The sequence below is a fragment of the Eucalyptus grandis genome, chromosome 1 (assembly GCF_016545825.1).
Source record: "Eucalyptus grandis isolate ANBG69807.140 chromosome 1, ASM1654582v1, whole genome shotgun sequence".
Taxonomy (NCBI): Eukaryota; Viridiplantae; Streptophyta; class Magnoliopsida; order Myrtales; family Myrtaceae; genus Eucalyptus; species Eucalyptus grandis.
In genome coordinates this window covers 1658854-1682245 of record NC_052612.1, presented here as the reverse complement: position 1 = coordinate 1682245, position 23392 = coordinate 1658854, and the positions used below count along the sequence as shown (strand labels likewise).

At 40.5% G+C, this 23392-nt stretch overlaps 3 protein-coding genes across 5 annotated transcripts; 1 reads left to right on the top strand and 2 right to left on the bottom strand.

Moving 5' to 3' along the window:
- Nucleotides 1–224: 224 nt before the first annotated feature.
- Nucleotides 225–3647, bottom strand: LOC104433357 (GTP 3',8-cyclase, mitochondrial). 3 transcript variants are annotated; one of them, XM_010046106.3, is made up of 8 exons: nucleotides 3513–3647; nucleotides 3276–3379; nucleotides 2266–2856; nucleotides 1973–2140; nucleotides 1696–1887; nucleotides 1314–1382; nucleotides 974–1063; nucleotides 225–687 (listed from the first exon to the last, which is right to left on the bottom strand). In XM_010046106.3, exons 2-7 carry the CDS (start codon nucleotides 3327–3329, stop codon nucleotides 980–982), a joined length of 1158 nt encoding a protein of 385 aa, XP_010044408.2. In that variant the 5' UTR covers nucleotides 3330–3379; nucleotides 3513–3647; the 3' UTR covers nucleotides 225–687; nucleotides 974–979. The 3 variants fall into 3 exon arrangements, with proteins under 3 accessions (XP_010044408.2, XP_010044486.2, XP_039158518.1); XM_010046184.3 differs by having other exon boundaries at nucleotides 225–674; XM_039302584.1 differs by having other exon boundaries at nucleotides 225–442.
- A 5672-nt stretch (nucleotides 3648–9319) lies between these two features.
- LOC104433271 (ATPase family AAA domain-containing protein At1g05910) lies at nucleotides 9320–16488 on the top strand. Its single transcript, XM_010045990.3, is given in 11 exon segments — nucleotides 9320–9838; nucleotides 10112–10210; nucleotides 10356–12179; nucleotides 12263–12305; nucleotides 12308–12450; nucleotides 12603–12742; nucleotides 12875–13120; nucleotides 13423–13609; nucleotides 14630–14695; nucleotides 14779–15028; nucleotides 15966–16488. Coding segments are annotated over 11 exon segments (3615 nt in total). The 5' UTR covers nucleotides 9320–9613; the 3' UTR covers nucleotides 16358–16488.
- Nucleotides 16489–16938: 450 nt separating this feature from the next.
- On the bottom strand, nucleotides 16939–20160 carry LOC104430492 (protein farnesyltransferase/geranylgeranyltransferase type-1 subunit alpha). Its single transcript, XM_039315558.1, has 5 exons — nucleotides 19860–20160; nucleotides 19649–19758; nucleotides 18521–18641; nucleotides 17773–17868; nucleotides 16939–17655 (listed from the first exon to the last, which is right to left on the bottom strand). Exons 1-5 carry the CDS (start codon nucleotides 20115–20117, stop codon nucleotides 17212–17214), a joined length of 1029 nt encoding a protein of 342 aa, XP_039171492.1. The 5' UTR covers nucleotides 20118–20160; the 3' UTR covers nucleotides 16939–17211.
- Nucleotides 20161–23392: the final 3232 nt, after the last annotated feature.

The window sequence follows — 23392 nt, the reverse complement described above, 5'->3', positions numbered from 1 at the left end:
TCCAAAAGTGCAATCCCCTCATGAAACTCCTACCCTCAAAATATATCTAGTATACATGAAACTCCCTTTATGGATTCTTTAGTGTCGCAAAATATTTTCAGTTGAATTAGCAGACCCATATAGCTCATAGTAGGTGAAGATTCACTTACAGATATTAATACAAGCTTATCAATCATGATACTGAGAGAGCAGAAATCCAAAAAAAAATCAACTGAATCTTAACATCAGCAAAAATAATCCGGCTTCATATATTAATAAAATCAGTCGAAACTCTCAAATCACATCATTTAAACAGAGAGACATTATTGAGGGCCATGACTTCTGCTGGTTTCTACAAATATCAGATGGGTATATAACATCTGAAAGATCTTAATTAGTGATTGGATTTTGTATCACCTTTTGTACATCAGCAAGAACAGAGGTGTAACGACTTTGATTCTATCTGTAAATGCAAGACAAGCAAAGCTTACAAAAGAGCTTTTCTATAGTATGGTCAATAAATCATTTGGCAAAACAGAGGTAAGTATCACATGCTTTCCATGGCATCTAAAAAGATACATCCACAAAAAAGATATTGCATGCCATGCTGTTGTGGGGCATTGTCCAGGCCATGTGCAATTTCCTAACATTCTTCTTTGCTTGCCCCAGAAAATTAAGTTCAGAATTTGAGGAATCTGAAATGAAAGTCTGGCAATATTTCATAACAGTAAGTGCATAGAACTTGGCATGAGAATCAACAAATTATTCTAAAATTTCAATTTGTTCAGAGATAGAAAATTTATGAGAAGGGTCTTATTCACGAGTGCTCCTGGGTACTGGTTGACAAGAACTAATAAAGAAATATTTTCGTGTCAATGCATTCATTACACGTAACACAAGAAAAACACTGCTTTGGAAATGACAAATTTTCTTTAATAAAAGTATAACAAGTGCCCATAACAAAATCCTGTGAGAATAGGAGTTTAGTAAATACCGTTTCTTAGCCACCTATATGTATCATTGGCCTATTTGCAGTTTTTGCAATGTCGAGCATACCAGCATGTGCAGCTTTCTTTCTCTTGACCTAAAGCAAAGAAGTGTGCGATGCCAATCAGAAACCAGTAGCACGAAACTAATCTAGACAAAGCAACACAGCCTTCTGTGGTTCATCATGCCTTGAATCAAAAATGGAAGAAAGGAGGAGAAATAAAAAATGCCAGGCAGGTGCCAAAAAGAAATGGATATTAAAAAAATCCCAAAGTTGAAGAACTGTTGGTTTGTGCAAATAATCTAGGACGATGTGAAGACCAAATCATGAGAAGCAGACTGTGTACCGCTGCACTAATTATTTCCCTGAGCTCATCTTCCTCAGCACCAGCACGAAGGGGATCTCTTAAGCTAACCTGCAGATAGCAAAGAAGTGCAAAAAGATAGAAAATATCAGTCGGAAGGTAACAGCTCTAAGACGCTTAATGTGTGAGCATAATGTGTGATTTTTTTTTTTTTTTTTTTTTTTTTGACAGGAGGGGGCATTAACTAAGAATTGACACAATAAATAAGGATTTCACAACCCTGGAGCCATCACAAGGTCCATCTTAACATATAAAGAGATAAGAAGGAAAAATTTTAGAAAAATATAAAAGTAAACTCCCACAACCTAAAATGAATGCGATGTATGATTATGATAGAATTTAACAAGCAGGAGACGCAATTCACCTCTGCGGGCCCAAATAAGCATACTTTGAAGTTCCCATCAGCTAAAAGTCGCAGTCTATTGCAACCAGCACAAAAATGCTCAGTCATTGACGTGATGAAAGAAACCGTACCGTGATGCCCATCTATCCTATAATTCTTGGCTGTTTCTGAAGGGTGATCCTGTATTCTCTGAAGGCCTTGATATTTCGCAACCTGTTCAAAGAGGACAGCATGCTTAGAGCCTGTCTGAGAGGCCAAGAGAAAATTCATGTGCAGTATCACCTGTATTTTACCTTACCACTTTATCTAGCATTTCATAGTATGGCACTAGTTTCTTCACATTCCAGACATTTCCATTGAAAGGCATGAACTCAATGAATCGCACATTAATCGGTTTACTTCGAGTCAACTCCACAAAATCACATATCTCATCATCATTGACGCCACGCATAACAACACAGTTCACCTGGAGTAAACCACAGGGCTAGTCAAAAAGTGACATAAACTTACTGGTGTACTAAATAGCATGATAAAGAGTGGGGAAAACCATAATCTAACATTCTTTGGTTTTGAGCTGGAGAAGATGCATACTTTCACAGGATTGTAGCCAAGGTCGACAGCAGCATTGATAGATTCCAAGACCTTCTCATGCCCTTTGCGCCTAGTCAAGAATTCAAATTTAGCTGGCACCAATGTATCTAGGCTGATATTGATAGAATTAAGGCCAAACTCTTTAAGCTTGGGAAGCTTCCTGGCAAGAGTGATTCCATTGGTTGTCATAGCCAGTGTCTTTAACCCTTTAAGACTAGACAACTGCAAGCATATGTCTTCGATATCTTTCCTGATGGTCGGCTCTCCCCCAGTCAATCGAATCTTGTTGACGCCAGAGGTAACAAACAGATTCGCTAAACTCACAATCTCATTCTGCGAAAGAAGGTGAGAGCTCGGAGTAAGTTCTACGCCTTCTGCCGGCATGCAGTATTGACACCTCAGATTGCAGCGCTCCGTCAAGGAGATCCTCAAGTAAGTGTGGAGTCTCCCGAAAGAATCCACCAACATATCAGAAGGAGAGCTCTCTTTCAAAGGATCCTCTGACAGCTTAGCACAGGTCGTGTAATGATCCAATGAACCTCCTCCCGCCTTACAACTACTCAATGAGTACGAACCGCCCCCATAGCTAACCTGCTCCACAAATAAAATAAAATAAAAACTCTTCTTATGTAATGTTAAGAGTCAATGAAAGCCATTCGTGATCGCAGGTTACTGCCCAAATGTCAAGAAAATGCTCTGCAGCAAATATCCATGTCAACTCAAATTCATGAAAAACAAGAGGATGGTATCCTCCTCGGCTCATCATTACTTAGCTAAAACAGAACCAAAAAGGAAAAAACAGGGCAGTCTGAACAGAACATCATCAAACATCTTCCATCAGACCACGTGCTCGCGGGATTGTCCCAACGAAGAATTCATCTAACAAAGCTCATCGCACCCCAGAAGCCAGAAGCCGAACATCAAAGTCATCATCGACGACAGCAGACGAAACGGGTCAAAAAAAAAAAAAAAATTAGACGGAAAACGACGAGGAAGGCGGGGAATCTCACCGCCCGAGAACGCAAGCCGCGGAGAGCCGACATACTCTTGGAGAAGAGCACCATTTCCGCCCCAACGACGGACCGGCCAGCGCGCGGTCCGGTCAACCAGCGACCTGAAACGGAAAAACCGACATACGACGGTCAAATTCGCAGAGATACAGAGAGCCGTCCAAGGATTCCGGCGGCTGTGCCCCGAGGAAAGACGAACGCTAGGGACGACTGAGACGCCATGGACTTCCGGAATACCTGGATTGGAACGGCTGCGGCAAGGAGAGAGAGAGAGAGAGAGGATGGACGGACGGCAATGGTCGGACCGACTTTGGGGGAGATTGATTGATTCTCTATGGTTGGCTCTTGGGTACTGTCGACAGTCACTCAGCCCAGCCTGGATCATTTATATACATATGTATATATATTATATATATATTTATGGTCGAGACGAGGATGTGGATGTGGACTAGAAGGGGAATTTGGATTTGGACTCCATCAGTGCCGCGTGGATTCTCGTTCCGAGTCGTGCTTCCTTCGATGGGACCTCACCACGAGTCGTGCCTCTCTCTCTCCAGAACAAGGGCCCGCGTGTCGCGGCATCGCAGCCGTCGATCATGTAGGACTGTATATGCGATTCGCATGATTGACCGGTAATAGGTTATGAGTTCAAACTAACGCCCCATAGCGCACGTATCGTGATTCGCGTGCTCCATTAGCTAGCTATCTCCGTCGTATGTTATTCGCTCAACATCTACTTTTAGATTGATCGATAGAGATCTGATGGAAATTTTTGGGTCAACTTTTTCCAATCGGTGGTAGCCGCCACTGTCGTCTTCTTCTTGTCACGAACCAAGCCAAATAGTTTGGTATCACCCAAGAAAATAGAAGAATGTAAAAAAGTTACAAAAAATTTTAAATTATGCCATTACGACACCTTTACCCCGAAATCTTTATCCTAAACTTGTTATTTTGATAACAAAAAAATCTCAAACTTATGCCTACGTGTTGTATTTATCTTCCATCGAAATTTCATTAGATAATTTGTCAGCAAAAATAATGTCGCTATCACATGAGTATTATGTTAATATAGGTAAAATTTTAGCAGTTTTCATTAAAAAAAAAAAACTTTGGTAGAGGGTAAATGTGATACATTAATACAAATTCAAAATTTTAGTGTCATAAAAAAATTTTAAAAATAAATACGTCATATCAAACATCATTTAAGATTTTTTTGTGACTTTCATCCTAAAGGAAAATAAACCGATGGAAGCTGAAATTCTTGAATTTGACAAAAATAAATAAAAAGAAAAGAAAAGAAAATGAATAGGCTTGGGGACTAGATTTTTTTTTATCTAATCATTTTATTTTTTGTATCAATCTCATTCGTTTGATTATAAATTCGGTCTTCCGGTAAAATTTGGTGTATTTGTATTTTTATCTCTTTTTAATTGCCAATAGCTAAACCTTTTGCTTTATTTTTATCTCTTTTATGTTAAGGACATCTTATATGTCATTCATGTTGACCAGACACTTGTAATGCATGCAAATTTATCGCAAAAACTCTGTACCCGACTCATCCTCTCTCGGTATGTTAGTATGAAGTGATGATTATTGTGGTCAATTGGAATGAATTCTTATGATGTGGATCTCCATCTTATATTTTTATGGTTCGTTATGAATTACTGATTGCAGATGAAAATGAAGGTGAAGAAGTTACGAGAAATGAAATTGTAGGAGAAAATGAAGGTGAGGAAGCTACAAGAAACGAAATTATAGGCATAAATGAAGGCGTAAATGAAGGTGAAGAAGCTCGGGGAAAGGATGATTACTCGTGAGTTCCATTTCCTCTTCCTCTTGTGCTTTCTTCATATATGAGATGTCAAGTAGGTCATTGGTTGATCATATACCAAGTGGTAACTCTAATTGAATTGTTGGATTTATTCATTCTCCCTGATAGTTTTCTTTTTTGTTGAGAAATCGTAAATATGCAATATCTGGCTTGACATTACCAATTTTATTGGGGATATAATTGCACTAGAATTTTTTTTTATCTAATCCTTTTATTTTTTGTATTAATTTCATTCGTTTGATTATAAATTTGGTCTTCCGGTAAAATTTGGTGTATTTGTATATTTATCTCCTTTTAATTGCCAACAACTAAACCTTTTGCTTTATTTGTGACAAAATGTGTGTGTGTGTTTTTTTTTTTTTTTGTCTACTAGAGATTGGGAAGCTCTCAAATTGTGCATAGATGAACAGTTGACAAGTTCTTTATTTGTATTTTAGCTTTTTGATTGATTGGAATAACATTGTTAGAGTTAACATTATGACATTCGGATCTTTATTATAAATCTGACTTAAAAGTCTATTCAAGCTAATCGGGAGTAGAAAGAGTCAGAGTTGCAGATGGAAGCACTAGTGAACTGCTTCTTCGAAGATAGTTGAATAGCGAAAGAGAATTTATGAAGATGGATCAAGTTCAGGGATTTGAGAACATGAGTGATGTACATGAAAATAGGGCTGCAAAATTGCTATGGTTCACTCTTAAGGGTAAACCGGCGATCCCATTAACTTGATTTTTGCATCAACGGTAAATGAATGACCCAATGAGGTCGATTTTCATAAAAGAAAGATGTTGGGATTTGGAATTTTCAAGAATCGAACTTAAGGGTAAATGGAGCGATCCACTTATGATGGCTAGTAGTTTTTTTTTTTTTTTTTTCCTTTCTAGGAAATGGGACTAACTTATTAACTGAATTCTCTCAATATCAACTCCAACTGACGCCTTCCGTGTCAAATTCGATTAAGCCTCCTTGTATTTTGGATGCCATAAAAATGAGTCCCGTGCTTTACTTTGGTATTTTATTTTTCGAAGTGCCTTCAATTTCAGGCTTTAGTTGAAGAGCATTTGATACGTGAAGCGAAGGCCCTTTAAATGGAAGGAAGACAAATGTAGAACATATGATTATGCAATCCAATGAATTTCAAGTTCCTAGATCCACGAATGGATGCGCACATTTCTTTGAAAATAAATTTATGTGTGTGAGTTTTGATTTTTTAATAAGTAAAAATGAAAATCACTTTATATGCATTGGAATGTTGTAGCATCAAATGGAAACAATGCAGCACCAAACTAATGGAAAGTTAGAGGCAACGTGTTTTATTAATAGGCTTAGCGAACTCTATGATTATATCTTAGAACGACATTTTATATATATATTTCCTTTAAAGGCATGAAATGACTATCATTGGATTGAAAGAACAGATGTGCATAAGCTGCTTCAACTTGCTGAAGAAAAGGGATTTGAAAATTACATGGCTCTGTTATGCTAATTGTGTTGTCTAATATCACATACATTACATATATGAAGTTATAAATTAGTAAGATCTTGCTAATTTCAGGATTTATAAGGTAATATTAGAGTGTTTGGTCATGTACTATGGAAACTTGTGTCAAGGTATTGAATTACTTTGAGATTGTGAAAAATACTCCTACGAGTTGGAAAAAATCTTTCAACTATAAATATTCCCAATTTCTTTAGCCTATCCTGAAGTAGAACAAGAATTCACATTTGATTATGTAGAAGTGTAATTGAACCGTAGATATGTATCAATATGAACTATTGCTAGAGGAGATACCTATTAAATACAGTTTGTATATTTTCATACGGTCAAATGGGTTTGGGGAACCTATACTATGTTGGGTGAACATGAATCTACGGTTGGATTTAGTCCCAAGGCTTCACGGTCCAATCCTCGGTTCCTCAAAAAGGGAATCGTTCCTTCCAATCTGATTGGCGGTTCCTAGATGGGATTAGATTGGATCGGGAACCAATTATCTCTAGTCAGGATTGCAAATTTCATAAACTTGGATAAAATGGATAGTTATGATATTTTCTTCATTAAAAATTCATTCACCATGATTAAATAAAATTAATTTGGATGATTAGAAAACTTTAAATATCATAATGTCAAGCATTTCAAATCATCTAATTGGAACAAATTATGAAAAGTGGTATTTATGTATTCTTTATTGATTTTGGCTGAACTTTGATCAAGTATAATTTTTCCATCTGATGTCTCATTAACTCGATTTTTGCACCATCTAATTTTTTTTTTATGCGTTCAATTAAAAAACAAAGATGTTGGGATTTCAAACTTTCAAGATTCGGACTGAATATTTTTTCCGTAAAAAATCCTCTCATGTGTGAATGACAGGAATATTTTAGTACTAGAGCACAACATACCAACTTTTTATTAATATATTCAATCACATTTACATGTGATTTTTTCGAAGTTTTTCAATTGAATAATATTTCAAATTTTGACGAGAAAGTATGAAAATACATGCAGATTTTGTTTAAATTCATGCCATCTCACGTTGTCATCGGACTTATGGGTTTAGGGGGCATTCAGTGTATTCATTGAGGAAGAACAAAATCATCAAAAATTACTCCAAAGCGGACATGAATCTAGCTGATCAAACGGACACCAAACCCATCCCTAAAAACAGCAGAAACAGGACCACCGATTCCACTCCAATTGAGCAAAAGATACACAACATAGCTGATCCGGCATGAATGAAGTAGGACCGCACTAGACATGTGAAAACTACTTAGAGATGAGAGAGCAGGAAGCGGTCGCAAAACTTCGACAGGCTGCTTGATGATCGGCTTGGGAACTTCGAACGACAATGGATGGGGTCGTTCGATTCACCGCACACCTGAGAGAGAAAATCAATTTGATTAGGGTTTGTGAAGTTGTGAACAAGAGGCGAGGGAGAAAATTGATCAAGGTTGCATGTCTCTGAAGAGCCTGAAAGAGTGAAGAGCCGCAAGAATAAAGAGTGCGAGATTGAAGAGGGACACGTGAGGTTAAGGGGAAATTCGGGTTTAAGTGGGAAGAGGTGGGAGGGCATGCGTGTATAAAATATATATATGCGTGTATAAAATATATATATGTATATTTTGTGTCTAAATATTTTGAACTTGTCAATGACAATTGTCATACTATACCAATAAGATGACAACTTACACTTAGATAACCCAATCAACTTTTTTATAAGGTGGAATGTCTGTTACTTGTAACATGGTTCCTTTGTATATAGGTTAATAGTAATAGGATTGTAATATAGCTATAGCGATCTTGATTTAGAACAAATGATAACGCGTGCTTTGATGAGACGTACAGAGTTAGTCATACTTCAAATTAATATCTTGCCAAAAAAATCCGCAAAAGTGACGTTAATACAAGTGAAAACATTTTTGTCTCAGAGTTTCCTTTTGCTATTAGAGTAATGTTCGGTGCTTTTGTTCTTCCTCAAGGACTACACCGAAGGCCCCCTAAACCTATGAGGTGATGGAATGGGTAAATTGTCAATGGTCTTAGACGGTGACATCTGATCTTGCCAGTGGGATTGTTTACTGCGCCTTAAGCGGATGAAGTCGAGCCTACGTGCAGGTTAATTCTTGATGGTAAATCCTCGAGGTACCGCGCTTGGCATGAGAAGCAGGGTGGGCTATTTCCAAGCCCGCCAATTATGCGTTTGGGCTTGGTGGGCTTGGGCTTGTCGGGCAATCTCTATATCAGATCACATATCCTAGATGAATAAAGAAACATTTTATTTTTTGCCATATATTGACGCCGGTGAAAATGGTACTATATCTTTCTCAAAAATCGATCTACTGAATTTTGCTTATTATTTATTTGGAGCGACTTTTATAGAGAGAACTTAAATTCCCTAAACACAGTTACTCTCAAAAGAAGATATTATTGACATGGACATCCGCGTCATTATATTTTCAGAGAATTTCCTAATTTATAAGAGATGTTTTTATATAGTCAAACTAATTTACAATTTACAAGAGGTCGAGAGAAAAAAAAATCGAGTATTTTTTATTTTTTACAATAAATACCATAAAATAATAAACAATCTGCTTAGTCATGTCGACAGTCCAGCCCAATCTTAAACCTTAAACCCAAAAAAGAAGCAACCAAAAAAAAAAAAAAAAAAAAAAGAAGAAGAAGAAGAAGAGAGAGAGAGAGAGAGAGAGAGCGCGCCCCGCACGTGACGCGAGATAGTCTTCTTCTCCCTTCCTTCAGCTCCAGCTCTAGGGTTTCGTCTCCCGCATCAGTTCCTCTCCCCTCTCTCTTCCTCGCCCATCCTCCTCCCCCTCCCCTCCCCCTCCTCCTCCTTCCCGCAACCGGATCGCCGGAGGGCGCCACGTCAGGCGGTCCAGATCGCGGCGTCGCGAGCGATTCCGGCAACCCTTGGCCGCGGGAGCTGGTGCCGCGCGTGAGGTTTAGCGCCTCCGTCCATGGGAGCCCGCAGCAATTAGGGCCTCAGCAGCTTGGCTATGTATCCCAAGCGGTCCGGTCAGGGGGACGTGCCCGTCCCGAGGCCCGTGCGCACCAGCGATAGGCTCCGGCGAAGGCCGAAGATTTACGGCCGCACCTACTTCTACTACAACCCCTCCATCATCCGCACCAAGAAGAGCAAGGCCAAGACGAGGACCGCGGCTTCGCAGATTGCGAGGCTGCTCCGCCCTGGGACTCGGTCCGACCGGACCCCTAATTCCACGGTAGGTGCCCTCTCTCTCTCGCGGCCTCGCGACTCGGGATGTTGGCTGGTTCCGTCACGAGCGGGCGTGGAGGAACTTGATTTGTCTGCCGATTGAGATTGATGGGCATGTTGCATTGCGAGCGCATTTTTGTAATGCATGCTTTGTGCCTTCTCTTTGTATTCATGGGTTGCCGAATGACATTTGACTGCGTTCCCCCTTTCCCCAGTTTCCTTTGGAGTAAGGCTGTATAAAGTTAAAATTAGAAATAATAGTATCTCTTATGTTCAATAGTCAATGGCGACCAACCTCCGGCGTTCTTCCAGGAAGAGGGTCTCTGTACGTTTCGATGGCTATACAGACAGTTCTGGCATGGAGGACGAGGACCTGATGGTGAGTTGACTCTTTCTTTTGAATTGACATGGTGTCATAAGAATTTGGAATCATGTTGTGGTAGCTGGATGTCGTAATTTTCGTGTCGGTAGCAGTCCTAGTTTAGTTAGTGTTTGGTCCTGAAGTTTAGTGACATTTTTCTCAGATAAAGAGTTATAGATCTTCGAGGAGACGAATAGATAATAATGCAAGTCACGATGAGCTATCGACTCCGCAACGTAGAAAAATCGTGGAGAAGAGATCGGCTCCTCGTCGTGAAGGCTTGAGGCCACGTCATTCGAATGCCATGGCAGGACATAACGATTTGCATTCAGATGATGAGGAACAGGGTACATCTGATGAGAAGGCTGACCAAGATGGAGCTGAAAATGGCAATGGAGAAGATGCTGAGAATGAGGATGAGGGGGATGGGGAGGATGAGGGTGATCGCGGGGGTGAAGGTGATGGTGAAGATGAAGGAGAAGAGGATGCTGATGATGACGAGGTTGAAGATGAACAGGAGGGCCGGAGAAGGTATGATCTTCGTAATCGTGCGGAAGTGCGAAGACTTTCAATGGATACTGGGAAGCAAAGACCAAGATCTCCAAGAAGAATATTGCATCAAGGAATGGGGAATAAGGTCAGTAGAGATGTTAGAAAGGGTACCTCTCGTGTTCATAAACGGCACCGTATAGGAAGGGCTGAAGATTCCGACGATTCACTTCTTGTAGATGAGCTAGATCAGGGACCTGCAATTCCCTGGGGACGAGGTGGAAACCGCTCGGGAGCTCCTTGGCTCTTCGGGGGACTAGATATGCATGGGACAACAGCCTGGGGTTTGAATGTTGCTGCATCTGGTTGGGGTCATCAGGGTGATGCCCTTGCTGTCTTGACTAGCGGGATCCAAACTGCTGGCCCTAGTTCTAAGGGTGGGGCAGATATCCAGCCTTTACAGGTCGATGACAGTGTGAGTTTTGACGATATCGGTGGCCTCTCTGGGTATATTGATGCTCTGAAGGAAATGGTCTTCTTTCCCTTACTATATCCTGATTTCTTTGCAAGTTATCACATTACTCCACCAAGAGGAGTGTTGTTGTGTGGTCCGCCTGGCACAGGGAAAACGCTGATTGCAAGGGCATTAGCTTGTGCTGCTTCAAAGGCTGGTCAGAAAGTCAGCTTTTATATGCGGAAGGGTGCTGATGTGCTTAGCAAGTGGGTTGGTGAGGCTGAGAGACAGTTAAAGCTGCTTTTCGAGGAGGCGCAAAGGAATCAACCTTCCATTATATTCTTTGATGAAATAGATGGTCTTGCTCCTGTACGGTCTAGCAAGCAAGAACAGATTCACAATTCCATCGTGTCGACTTTGCTTGCCTTGATGGATGGTCTTGATTCTCGTGGGCAAGTTGTTCTGATTGGAGCTACCAACAGGATTGATGCCATTGACGGGGCTCTTCGTAGGCCTGGACGATTTGATCGTGAATTCAACTTTCCTCTGCCGGGTTGTGAGGCACGTGCAGAAATACTAGACATACACACTCGCAAGTGGAAGAAGCCTCCATCAGAGGAGCTGAGGCGGGAACTCGCGGCTAGTTGTGTCGGATATTGCGGTGCGGACTTGAAGGCCTTGTGCACTGAAGCTGCTATACGCGCCTTCCGTGAAAGATATCCTCAAGTTTACACCAGCGACGATAAATTTTTGATAGATGTTGATTCTGTTAAGGTTGAAAAAGATCACTTTATTGAAGCCATGTCGACAATTACACCCGCTGCTCACAGAGGCTCCATAGTGCAGTCTAGACCATTGTCCTCTGCAGTTGCACCATGCCTAAAGAGACACCTGCAGAAAGCCATGGCCTGTATCTCTGATATTTTTCCTCCTCTAGCAGTTTCGTCTGATTTAACCAAGCTTTCTATGCTATCATATGGTTCTGCAATCCCTTTAGTGTATAGACCTCGGCTACTGCTGTGTGGTAATGAAGGCGTTGGGCTGGTAATTTGCTTGGAACCACTTGATTTGAATAGTTTGTTTCTGCGAGTATTAGACTAAGTAAACTTACTGCTTTAGTCTGACAGGATCACCTCGGGCCTGCTATATTGCATGAACTGGAGAAGTTCCCGTGCATTCTCTTGGACTTCCGTCTCTTCTTTCGGATCCTAGTGCAAAGACACCTGAAGAAGCATTGGTTCATATATTTGGTGAAGCCAGGAGAACGACCCCATCAATACTCTATTTACCTCAATTCCATCTTTGGTGGGAAACAGTGAGTGCATATGCAGTTGTAGCTTATCCCTTTTAATGCTAAAACTGACCCTTCTTGAGATTTAATGCGAACTAGTTATTGGTGTATGCTAGATACAGCATTTTTTTAGTTTATGTTCTTCTGCCAATGATATTAATCGGTTAATTTTGCAGGCACACGATCAGTTGAGGGCTGTCCTACTGACTCTCTTGGAGGAATTGCCATCAGACTTGCCTGTATTATTGCTTGGAATCTCACTAGAAGCACCTGAGCATGATAAGCATGTCACTTCAATTTTTCCTCCGCGCACCGTGTATGTGTTGCTTATAAGCTGGCAATAGTTATGATACATTGAGTTTGCTTATCACCTGTTCATATATGCAAGTCATTTGTTTATGTGCATGGCTGTAAGATAAAGTTATATGTTTGATTTTGTTTATATCAGCTATCAAGTGGAGAGACCTTCTGTTGAAGATAGAGATTCCTTTTTTGACAATTTAATCGAAGCTGCCTTGTCAGTCTCTTCTGATGTTATCACAAAAGAATGCCCAAGATCTGTGTCTCTTCCCGAACTTCCCAAGGCACCTAAAGTTGCAACTGGCCCAAAGGCCTCTGAACTGAAAGCTAAGTTTGAGGCTGAGCAGCATGCACTTCGACGACTGCGCATGTGCCTTCGAGATATTTGCAACAGGTATACTGATCTGAGGCTTAATTCCTTAATTTTTTCCCTCTTTCGGGGTAAGTACTTTCTGAAGAAAGTTGGGCTGATTGATGGATTATTTGGAGTCGGACCATCGGGCTCATTTTGTGGATCAACGTGCATTCGTGCTTAGGGTGGCTGTGGGCAATAAAATTAAAATCCTGGGTAGTGGGCATTTTTCAGTAAGATGTAAATGATGTTCTGGATGTAAATGAGCTTGTGGTTTTGAGCAACATACAATTCAAAGAAGAGATTCTCTATTTGGCCTGACATTGCTGTGTGATGGATTGCAGGATTCTGTACGACAAAAGATTTAGTGTCTTTCATTATCCAGTGACAGATGAAGATGCCCCAAACTATCGCTCAATCATTCAGAACCCAATGGACGTGTCCACTCTACTGCAGCGTGTTGACTCCGGACAGTACATTGCATGTTTAGCATTTCTGCAGGACATGGATCTAATTGTTACTAACGCAAAAGTATGTCTCTTGATATGTTTCTCTCAGAATATTCTCATCCTAATATCAATTCTTAATTTAAGTATTTCCCTGGGTAATCTGCGGATAGGAAACTGCATGCGATGAAGAGCTTTGATTTATTGCTATAGTCCATAGCTGTCTAAAGTAGACACCGGTTGTGGTGTGCATGCATGATAGACTGAGAGAGATACGGACTTGTACTAATATAGAATCATAACTTGACCTTAATCTTTGTATTTGCTGCCATATTCCACCGATTAGCTTTGCCTTCTTGCTGCCAGATCATAGATCTTCAAGAGAAGACCAAAGCGAATAAGCTCACGCTTGATTTATGATAAGATTAGAAGCTCTGAGGGAATTGAAAAGATTTTGCTTTGCTCATTTCAAATGCGTCTTGTGTTATTTGATTGTCATATGAATCTGTGAATTTATCACTGTTGGTGCTACCTCCTCGTGATCCTGCATACTTACATTGATCTAATTAGCAATTTCTACACGCTCATGGATGTTGTCTTTAATAATATCGACTGGTGTTATTGCACGCTCCTCTAATACATACTGTAGTAAATGATGATTGTGCATGTTTTATGCTTATTTCTGATCTCTCTTAACAATGTGGTGCCTATCTTGGAGTTTGCCTTTATTAGAGATTCTACACAATGATGTCTTTAGGTCACGATGATGTCTTCAGGTGCTCCAATCATCAACTAGTTAATGGGTTCAAGGAAAACTGTGAATCTTTCGTCTTACATGAGGGATCTGTAAATTTTTTTTTACTTGATGTCATGACAAGAATGGGAGTATTTAATTTTCATTTTTTTAACAGTCAGCTGACATTGTAGAATCACCCTCCTCATCTTTAGCATATTGACAGTAGAATGTTACTTCCTTTGGCTAGGATAGTATATCTTGTAGTGGTAGAAATACCATTCAAAATAATGAGACTTCTGCCAACTGGGCTTTGAGACACGTCAAAGTTTCCTTGTTATAAGCTTTTTCCTCTTAATATTTTACTTGCAGGCTTATAACGGAGATGACTACAATGGCGCTAGAATTGTTAGCAGAGCTCATGAGCTTCGTGATGCGGTAAGTAATTTCTCCTCCACTTTTTCTGGGACTTTGAGGTTGCTGTACATAGAAATGATTTAAAACCTTTTCTGCCCTTTCAGGTGCATGGAATGTTGTCACAAATGGACCCTGCTCTGGTAACCTACTGTGACAAGATTGCGGCTCAAGGGGGCCCAATCAACTTGCCAGATGATTTAGCTGGATCAACCTTTCCTTCGACTCCTGTTGTGCACCTTGGAACAGGTACTAGAGCAAGTGCTCGACTTCGGAATGTCCAGCCAGATTTAAATTTAGACCAAACCTATGTGGCACTGAAACGACCGAAGAAGAACGTCGATGGCCAACATGGAGGTACAATCACTTTCTTGCATATCTATTCTGAAATGTTCCATCGAAACATTTGCTCAAAAAATTATGATGATGTAGCCAGTAGTTCTTTCAAGATTTAACTAACAATCTTTATACCATTTGATTTGCTGCATGAGCAATTTCTCTGTAAATTTATTGTCAGAGGCATAAAGATCTTAGATTAATGGGAAGATTCCTCTTAGTACTTTTGCTCTTTTTCTAATAAAAAAGTCCTTCAACTTTCACGGATATTCTAGTCCAGAACCTCTAACATCATATGATACCAAATTTAACTGACATGATTGTTGGACAACACCAAATTCTGATGAGAATACAATATGCGGATGCCCGTGCTAACGTATGTGGAATAATTTACCCAATCTTGACAACGTTGAAGTGTGATGTGGATAAAATTTAGCCAATGTGAAGGGCCACATGGCCATCCATATTAGAAAATATTTATCAACATTACACTATGAAATGTTAGTTAGATTTGGCCGGATTTGGTGTTGGATGGACTTAATTAGAAAATTTTGAAAGTGGAAGGACTTTATTAGATTAATTAAAGGTACACGGCTTTATTATAGAAAAGGTTTGAAAGCACATGGATGAAAAGTGAAGTTTTTCCTAGTTTAAAATAGGGGCAGTGCTGAATGCAAATGAAATGGTTGGACATGGATGCAGAAACATCTCAAAAGTGCTATTTTTTAAAGTTAAGCTTGTTGTGCGTTCCTTAGATATAGTCCTGCTCACTTGTGCTCTCCCTAGCGGCATCTGATCTTTGGAGGTATCTACTCTCTACTATGTCCTTTACATTTAGGTGAAACGGCTGTGAGATCGAACATATTCTTCTGTTTAGGCCTCTTTATATTTAAGCTAAGCCTAATATTTGTCTAGAAACATGGAAAGTGACGTGTCTCATATGTTTCTGTATCCCCAGAGGAAGAGAAGTTAAGGATCCAAGATTCAGGTCCGTCAAAGTCATCCCATGATCTGGAGTTGAATGACGTGGCTCCTGAGAGGCCTGAACCCTCTCCTGCTGATGTCAGCACTGCGGAACCTCCCGAAGCCGCTACCGAATGTGGTGATGACGGTGGCAGATCAAATGATGCATTGATGTTGGATTCTGATGTTTCAGATCAAGTGGCATCGGTTAAGCAGCTCTTCATCGATCGTACAGATAATTACGTCATTCCTCAGCTGGAAAGGCTCTACACTAGGATTATAAAGGGAGTATTCGAGACCAGAAAAGGAGTCGGGGGTAATCTGAGGCACTCAATTTTGAGTTTTTTGTTGAAATTTGCGGAGAATGAAGCAAATTTCTCCTCTTAAAGCCCTTTTCTTGTCTCCTTTCCCTGTTCTTTTTCCAAAATAGCCAAAAAAAGAAAACAGAAAAGAATAGGAAGAATTGCTTGTACAGTCGGGATTTTCTTTTTAATGGAACAACTAATTGAGTGGAAACAGCCTCTACGTCTATGTTTCTCTACCTCAGTCGTTGGTATGCATGTCGACCATGCCATGTCTATCCCCCATGGTTATTTCTTGGTTTTGTTAGGAGAATGCCAAGGCGTTCATTAACCAAAGAAAAAAAATGTTGGACGTGTGTTGCACTTGCTCCCTAATCGCACCCGCAGATTTGCTACTTAATTAGCTCCACCGAGAAAACAAATAATTAGTGTTTAAGAGAACGCGAGCTTTGCATGCACACTATCTTGATTTGATTTCCCTTTGTACTTTGGCTGTTAGAATTTCGCATTGACGAAGGCAATGCTCACCGAGGACCTGTTGAAGTTGTTTCCCGCTAACAACTCCCTCCACAGCATACGATCTTCAGCAATTTAGTAAACCTAGTATTGAGTGTCACACCCAAACCTGAGACGGATAAGCTGAATAATGCAGATGCGGTTTCTGAGCGGGACAAGAATAATTTTGTCGATCGAATCATGCTGCCATTACATCAATAGAGTCCATAACAAGCAAGTGGTTCAACTTAGGAAAGACTCCTCACGGCATAGAGGCACCTGATACATGAAGTAGAATTGAATCAACAAACCCTTAAAACATGCCTGCCATGTTACTGGTGGATAGGTGCTCATACTGAATCCTATCACCTTCTAAAAGCGGATTCAGAGTAAAATACAAGACATAAGTCAATAGCTTATGAAAAAGCCTGCTCGTATTGGATATCAGACTTCAGCTGCTTGAGGAAGCTTGCTGCTTCGCCATGTCCAATAATTGGCTCTCATTGGATCTTCACGTCCCAAGATAGAACAAACTGAATTTGCCAGATCTGAGTCTGAACCTGCTTCACCCGAATCTGAAGTCCTCAAAGATGTTATTGCATCCTTTATTTCTTGGTTAGGTTTGAAGCCGAGGCCAAGCAGATCCAAAAGTGTACTCAAAGCAAATTTGAAGTTTCTTTTGGCTTTCAGAACATGCAGACATGCTGAATGCACTCGAGAATCATTTAGCCAAGCTTCATTTTCGTCATTGTAAAGGCCACGAAGGTACCTCCATGGGCTCTCATTCTCCGGATTTGCATGGATAGCTTCAATAGCATAATCAACTTCAGAATCTCTCATAGCATTTAGACCTCCAAGGGAAGGAGATTTTGTGATGACGAAGTACCTCTGCAAGCCAATGCATGGAATTGGTTTAACAGATGCTTAATCTTTAGTAAGTGTTTAAGACCTAAAAAGTTTTTTTCTAAATGGATTCCATGTACGTCTTCAAAAGTTTCAGTATACCTGATTCCAAGCAGAATGGTTAAACACGTCTTCCTTAAGGAGCTGCGCACAATAGTCAAGTTCATCCTCCCAACCGCCTAGAGCTTGAAGAACCCACTGCACCGAAGAAATATTTTCACTCTGACAGTTTGAAAAATATATAACCAATCGTAGTCATTATTTTCAAAACTGGACCAGACTCAACATGGGTTATGGGGCTGATATGGTTCAACTGTCTCAATTGATGAACTACTACTTCAGTAGTACACCAATGATACTTACAGGTAGCATTATATCAAGTAAGGTTATTGAATAAACCAAAAGGCACTCAGCTGTTATTGAATAAACCAAAATGCATTCAGCAAGCTGAGTGCTATATGCAAGAAGGGCTCAAGTCCTATTTCCGCTATTATGCAGGTTAATTTTCAATTGATGAGGAAGCACAAGGCCCACTGATAGAGCACCGACCAACTTTCCAGAGTAGTAATTTGACTCCAGTTCCCCAAGAATGGGGGTTAATTCACAAAGTGGTTCTCATCAAACTCTGCTGGATAGTTTACCAGTTCAAAACCAGGTCAAACCTAAATTAGTCAAATTTTCAGGTATAAGTAACTCAATTGAGGCTATAACACAGTGCACGCTCTTTTCTTTAACCACCATCCATAAAGACAGACCAAGAAGAGAGATAGTTAATGATCGTCAAGAACTATATACAGACACATATCATGAATGCCCATGTATAAGGTAAAACGACAGTAAAGATACACACCTGCCTATGAGACCAGGCATGATAATTTTTAGCATCCAGGCAGAATATCTTCCTTGTGAACTCAAGTTCCCTAGATGCAGCATCAGGTCCCAACTTCTCAGCAACCCAACGCCGATGATGCCTGTAAAAATAGGACAACAAAAATTAATGCGATGGTATCTGACTGAAAGAAAAATCATTACCTTGGTTAAGAATTTAAACCCAACATCATAAATTTGGCATTCATAGTTGGATATGAAGAGCAAGAGCAACCCCTTGCAATATACAACTTAGAAACTTGCGACACTATTTAAGTCATCATCTAGGTATCCGTCTCCCTTAAGTTGCATGTTTAGGAGTAGTTATTGTACTTATTATGGAAAAGCAAACACGATGTTGTTATTCAAACTACAGAGTGTGTAGTAAAATGTTTTCAATGAACTGAAATTACGATGCGCAATATGGGCTTCAACAAATATTCACTGGGAGGCCTAAAAGGAACTAATAATCACCACCAAGAGTGTCCATTAAGGTGGATGTCATAGATCAACAGAAGGAGGATTTTGTGCATATATAATCAAGCTCTTCCTTTTATCAGTTAAAAGACAATAGTTAAGGAGGCAGCAGGGGAGTGTGAACCTGCATACTAAAGGAGCTCAAAGCATGGAGTTCAAAGAGTTTTGTGTCTCCTGTTTCAAATTAGTTTCGACTCTTCCTATATAAAATCCATCAGTCTGGTGCTAGCGTCGAGTGCAGTTATGAGAGCAAAAAAGCCCCAACTTGTAGATAGAGCAATAGGAAAACTGGAGTTCCAAACATCCTCCACACATAAATGAGAAATAGCTGAAGATGCCCCATAATCTCAACAAATCCCCAATTGCAAAGCTACACAAATCAAGCATACCACATCCACGAACGCACAACATCCTCGAACTATCACCCCGAGAAATAAACGTGAACTCGAAATTCTTCAGAAGCCGAGCAAGCCTAGAGTCAGATATAAAGGAAGCCACTCCAGATCACAACAACACTCCCACCACCATTCCGAATTAAGAGATCAGACCAGAAAAGGAACCATTTTTAAGGTGATTTCCACTTCCCATCAGAGCATCCATTAAGCAGTGGATAGAACCAGCTTCACCCACTTACCAAAGCTGGTAGTTTTTGGCATTCCTCTTGGCCACGCCTTCAGTAAATTCGAGCTCCTCGGTCAAGTCGGCACCGAGCGCCTCCAGCACTTGACGCCTGAAATGCCACACCTGCAACGAAAAGGAAATCGCGATCGCGGGTAAGCCGAAAAGCCAAACCCGTCATCTCGATGTAGCGAAGCAAAGGAGGGAACTTTGGGAGGGAAGAGTACGGTGTAATTGGCGGGGTTGACGGAGATGGCGAGGGAGGTGAGGAGGAGAGAGCGAGGGGAGAGCTCCCGGGAGCTGTAGAGGGATCGGAAGTAGTCCATGGTCTCCCGGAAATCGTCCCGGTACGCGATCGCGACCACCGGGCTCGGGCCGTCGTCCTGCGGCAGCGGCGTCACGCCGGCGAACTCCGGCCGGGAGGCGAGAGGGACCCACGCTCGCCGGCCCTCCCCCTCCGACGACGACGACGACGACGACGCCATTCTCTCTCTCTCTCTGCCGTCGTTCCGAAGTGTCGAGCGAAAATGAACCGGTATAAGAAAAACAATGAATAATATTTAATATTAAGACTAAAGTACGGAATAAGTATAAACAGTATATTAAAACCCAAAAAAAAAAGAAGAACAAAATTAATATTTCAGAATCAAAATTAAAAGCATTACAGAAGGGCATGTTAGATTTTCTTGACGTTATGTTGGCTAGGCAAGACAGCAAATGTTGACATTCATAATAATTTGATTTCCTAAATGGTGTGAATTACCTTACAAGTAGTTATTTATTCAAGCTTTTTTGTTTTTGGGAAAACTATATAAAGTGAGGCATAACAAGCAAAAAGCTATAATTTCTTTCTTTCTTTTTAAAAAAAGAGCTACAACTTATATACCGGCTCAATTTAATAGATGGAGCACTATTGTTATATAATTATTTTACTTTTTTGTTGAGCTAGAACATTATATAACCTCCCTCTTTAGAAATATCGACAGTCTTTAACATACCACTTTAATTTCATCTTACTGAGTATTATAAATAAATTAGAAAACCAATCAAAAAATTAATTATTTTTGGTCGTAATAAAAAAATCAAAAAATTAATTTAGTGATTTGACATTTTGTTTGCAATCAAAATGTTATTAGGTTGATTGTCCAACATGTCTTTCAATCTCAAAAAACTCTTCATATTCCATCAAAAAGACAATTTCATACCTAATGAGGCCGTATTTATAAACTTGTTTATTAAGTAGCCGATATTTCATTTATCCCTTGACTTGAACATTCCAACAGCATGCGAATTGTGACTTAAACCTGACTCCATCTAAATCCAATTATGATGTGCAAATAAAAAACTAGATAATTGAAAAAACTGTCGTGCATAAAGAAAAAAGAAGGTAAAGAATTTTATCAACTCAATTAAAAGAAATTTGTTATTTTTCACACATAATATATTTCTTCGATGTTATATATATCGGTAAGTTGAAAATGAGAAATATTGTTGATTAGCGAGGAGTATGTTAGATTAGGGAGTGAAGAGGAAGCAAACGAGGAAGAAAGAGGAATGAAGTAAGGAAGAGAGATGACGGTGGAAGCGGGAATTCCTTGTTCGTCTTCGTCGTCTCCAAGAAGCCCTTCTTGATCCTCACCCACCTCTCCAGGTTTGTTGTCCCTTTCGGAAAGAGCCGCACCTTATTTACCGGCTGAATTTAATAGATGGAGCACTATTGTTATATTTATTATACTTTTTTATTGAGCTAGAACATTATATAGCCTCCCTCTTTATCAATATTGATGGTCTTTAACATATCACCTCAATTTAATCTTATTGAGTATTACAAGTAAAATAGACAACCAATCAAAAAATTAATTGAGCGATTCAACATTTTGTTTGCAATTCAAATGTCATCAGGTTGATTGTCGAACATGTCATTGGATTTCAAAAAACTGTTAATATTCTATCAAAAAGACAGTTTTCACACTTAATGAGGCCGTATTAATAAACTTGTTCATTAAGTAGCCAATATTTCATTTATCCCTTGAATTGAACATATGCTGTGAATTATGACATAAACCATACCCAATCTAAACCCAATTCTGAAGTGCAAAAATAATAAAAAAAAACTAATTAATTGAAAAAACTGTTGTGCATGAAGACAAAAGAAGGAAATAATTTTATCCACTCAATTAGAAGAATTTTTTTTATTTTTCACACATAATATATTTCTTCGGTGTTATATATATCGGTAAGTTGAAAATGAGAAATATTGTTGATTAGCGAGGAGTATGTTAGATTAGGAAGTGAGGAGGGAGCAAATGAGGAAGGAGGAGGAATGAAGTAAGGAAGAGAGATGACAGTGGAAGCGGGAATTCCTTATTCGTCCTCGTTGTCTCCAAAAAGCCCTTCTTGATCCTTACCCTTCTCTCCAGGTTTGTTGTCCCTTTCGGAAAGAGCCGCACCTTATTTACCGGTTGAATTTAATAGATGGAGCATTATTGTTATATTTATTTTACTTTTTTGTTGAGCTAAAACATTATATAACCTCTCTCTTTATCAATATTGACAGTCTTTAACATATCATTTCAATTTAATCTTATTGAGTATTATAAGTAAAATAAACAACTAATCAAAAAATTAATTGAGCGATTCAACATTTTGTTTGCAATTCAAATGTCATCAGGTTAATTGTCCAACATGTCATTGGAACTCAAAAAACTGTTAATATTCTATTAAAAAGACAGTTTTCACACCTAATGAAATTTTTGTATTAATGAACTTGTTCATTAAGGGCGCGTTTAGTAACGTTTACTGTTTAAAAATTGTTTGGGAACAGAAATAGAAAAAAATTTGTTAGAACAATTTTGAACAAAAATACGCGTTTGGTAAACTTGTTCGGGAATAAAAAATAAACGAAACATGTTTGGTAAATTTGGATAATTTTTTTATTTCTTTTATTTTTTCTATTTTTTTCTTATTTTCCTTTTTTCTTTTTTTTTCATTTTTTTTCTTCTTTTGGCGGCCGGCGAGGGCCGAGCTCGCCCGGCGGCGGGCGAGGCACGGCCTCGCCCGGGACCACGCGCCCGAGCGAGGCCGAGGCTCGCCGGCCATTGGCGAGCTCGGCCTCGCCGCCGACGGCGAGCTCGAGGCGGATCTGGCGAGATCGGGCTCGCCCGGGCCGGCGCGAGGTCGGCCTCGCCTTGATCCGGCGAGGCCGAGCTCGCCTGGCGGCGGGCGGCGCGGCCTCGCCAGGGCCACCGCGGGCGAGGCCGAGGCTCGCCGCCGCCAGGTGAGCTCGGCCTCACGGATCCGGGCGAGATCGAGCTCGCCGGGCGGCGCGAGGTCGGCTCTCGCCATGGCCGGGCGAGCTCGAGCTCGCCAGTCCGGCGAGGCCGACCTCGCCTGGGCCGGCGGCGAGCCTCGGCCTCGCCAGGGGATCGGCGAGCGTCGGCCTCGCCGGGGGGCGGCGAGCCTCGGCCTCGCCGGGGACGGCGAGCGTCGGCCTCGCCGGGGCGCGAGCCTCGCCGTGGCCGGGGCGAGGCCGCCGGCCCTCGTCGGCCGGTCGCCGGCCATGGCCGAGGGCCGCGACCGGCCAAAAGAAAGAAGAACAAAAAATAAGAGAAAAAAAGAAAAAGAAAAAAAAGTGTTTCGATTTGTGTTCAGAAACAAGAAACACAAAATTTGTGTTTTCTTTTGCTTTTCTTTTTTTGTTTAGGAACGAAAAGAACAAAAAGAACGAAAACGCACACAAACGTTTGTTCCTTTTTGTTCA

What these genes read in the sequence shown, in the direction of transcription:
- LOC104433357 (XM_010046106.3), bottom strand. Translation starts at nt 3,329, where the DNA reads ATGGTGCTCTTCTCCAAGAGTATGTCGGCTCTCCGCGGCTTGCGTTCT. An exon ending in GCTTATTTGGGCCCGCAGAG is followed by an intron (nt 1,383 to 1,695) that starts GTGAATTGCGTC and finishes TGCTATCTGCAG; the next exon opens with GTTAGCTTAAGAGATCCCCT. An exon ending in GGGAAATAATTAGTGCAGCG is followed by an intron (nt 1,064 to 1,313) that starts GTACACAGTCTG and finishes TCTTTGCTTTAG; the next exon opens with GTCAAGAGAAAGAAAGCTGC.
- LOC104430492 (XM_039315558.1), bottom strand. Translation starts at nt 20,117, where the DNA reads ATGGCGTCGTCGTCGTCGTCGTCGTCGGAGGGGGAGGGCCGGCGAGCG. An exon ending in GCCAAAAACTACCAGCTTTG is followed by an intron (nt 18,642 to 19,648) that starts GTAAGTGGGTGA and finishes CTATTTTTACAG; the next exon opens with GCATCATCGGCGTTGGGTTG. An exon ending in ATGCCTGGTCTCATAGGCAG is followed by an intron (nt 17,869 to 18,520) that starts GTGTGTATCTTT and finishes TCTTCGGTGCAG; the next exon opens with TGGGTTCTTCAAGCTCTAGG.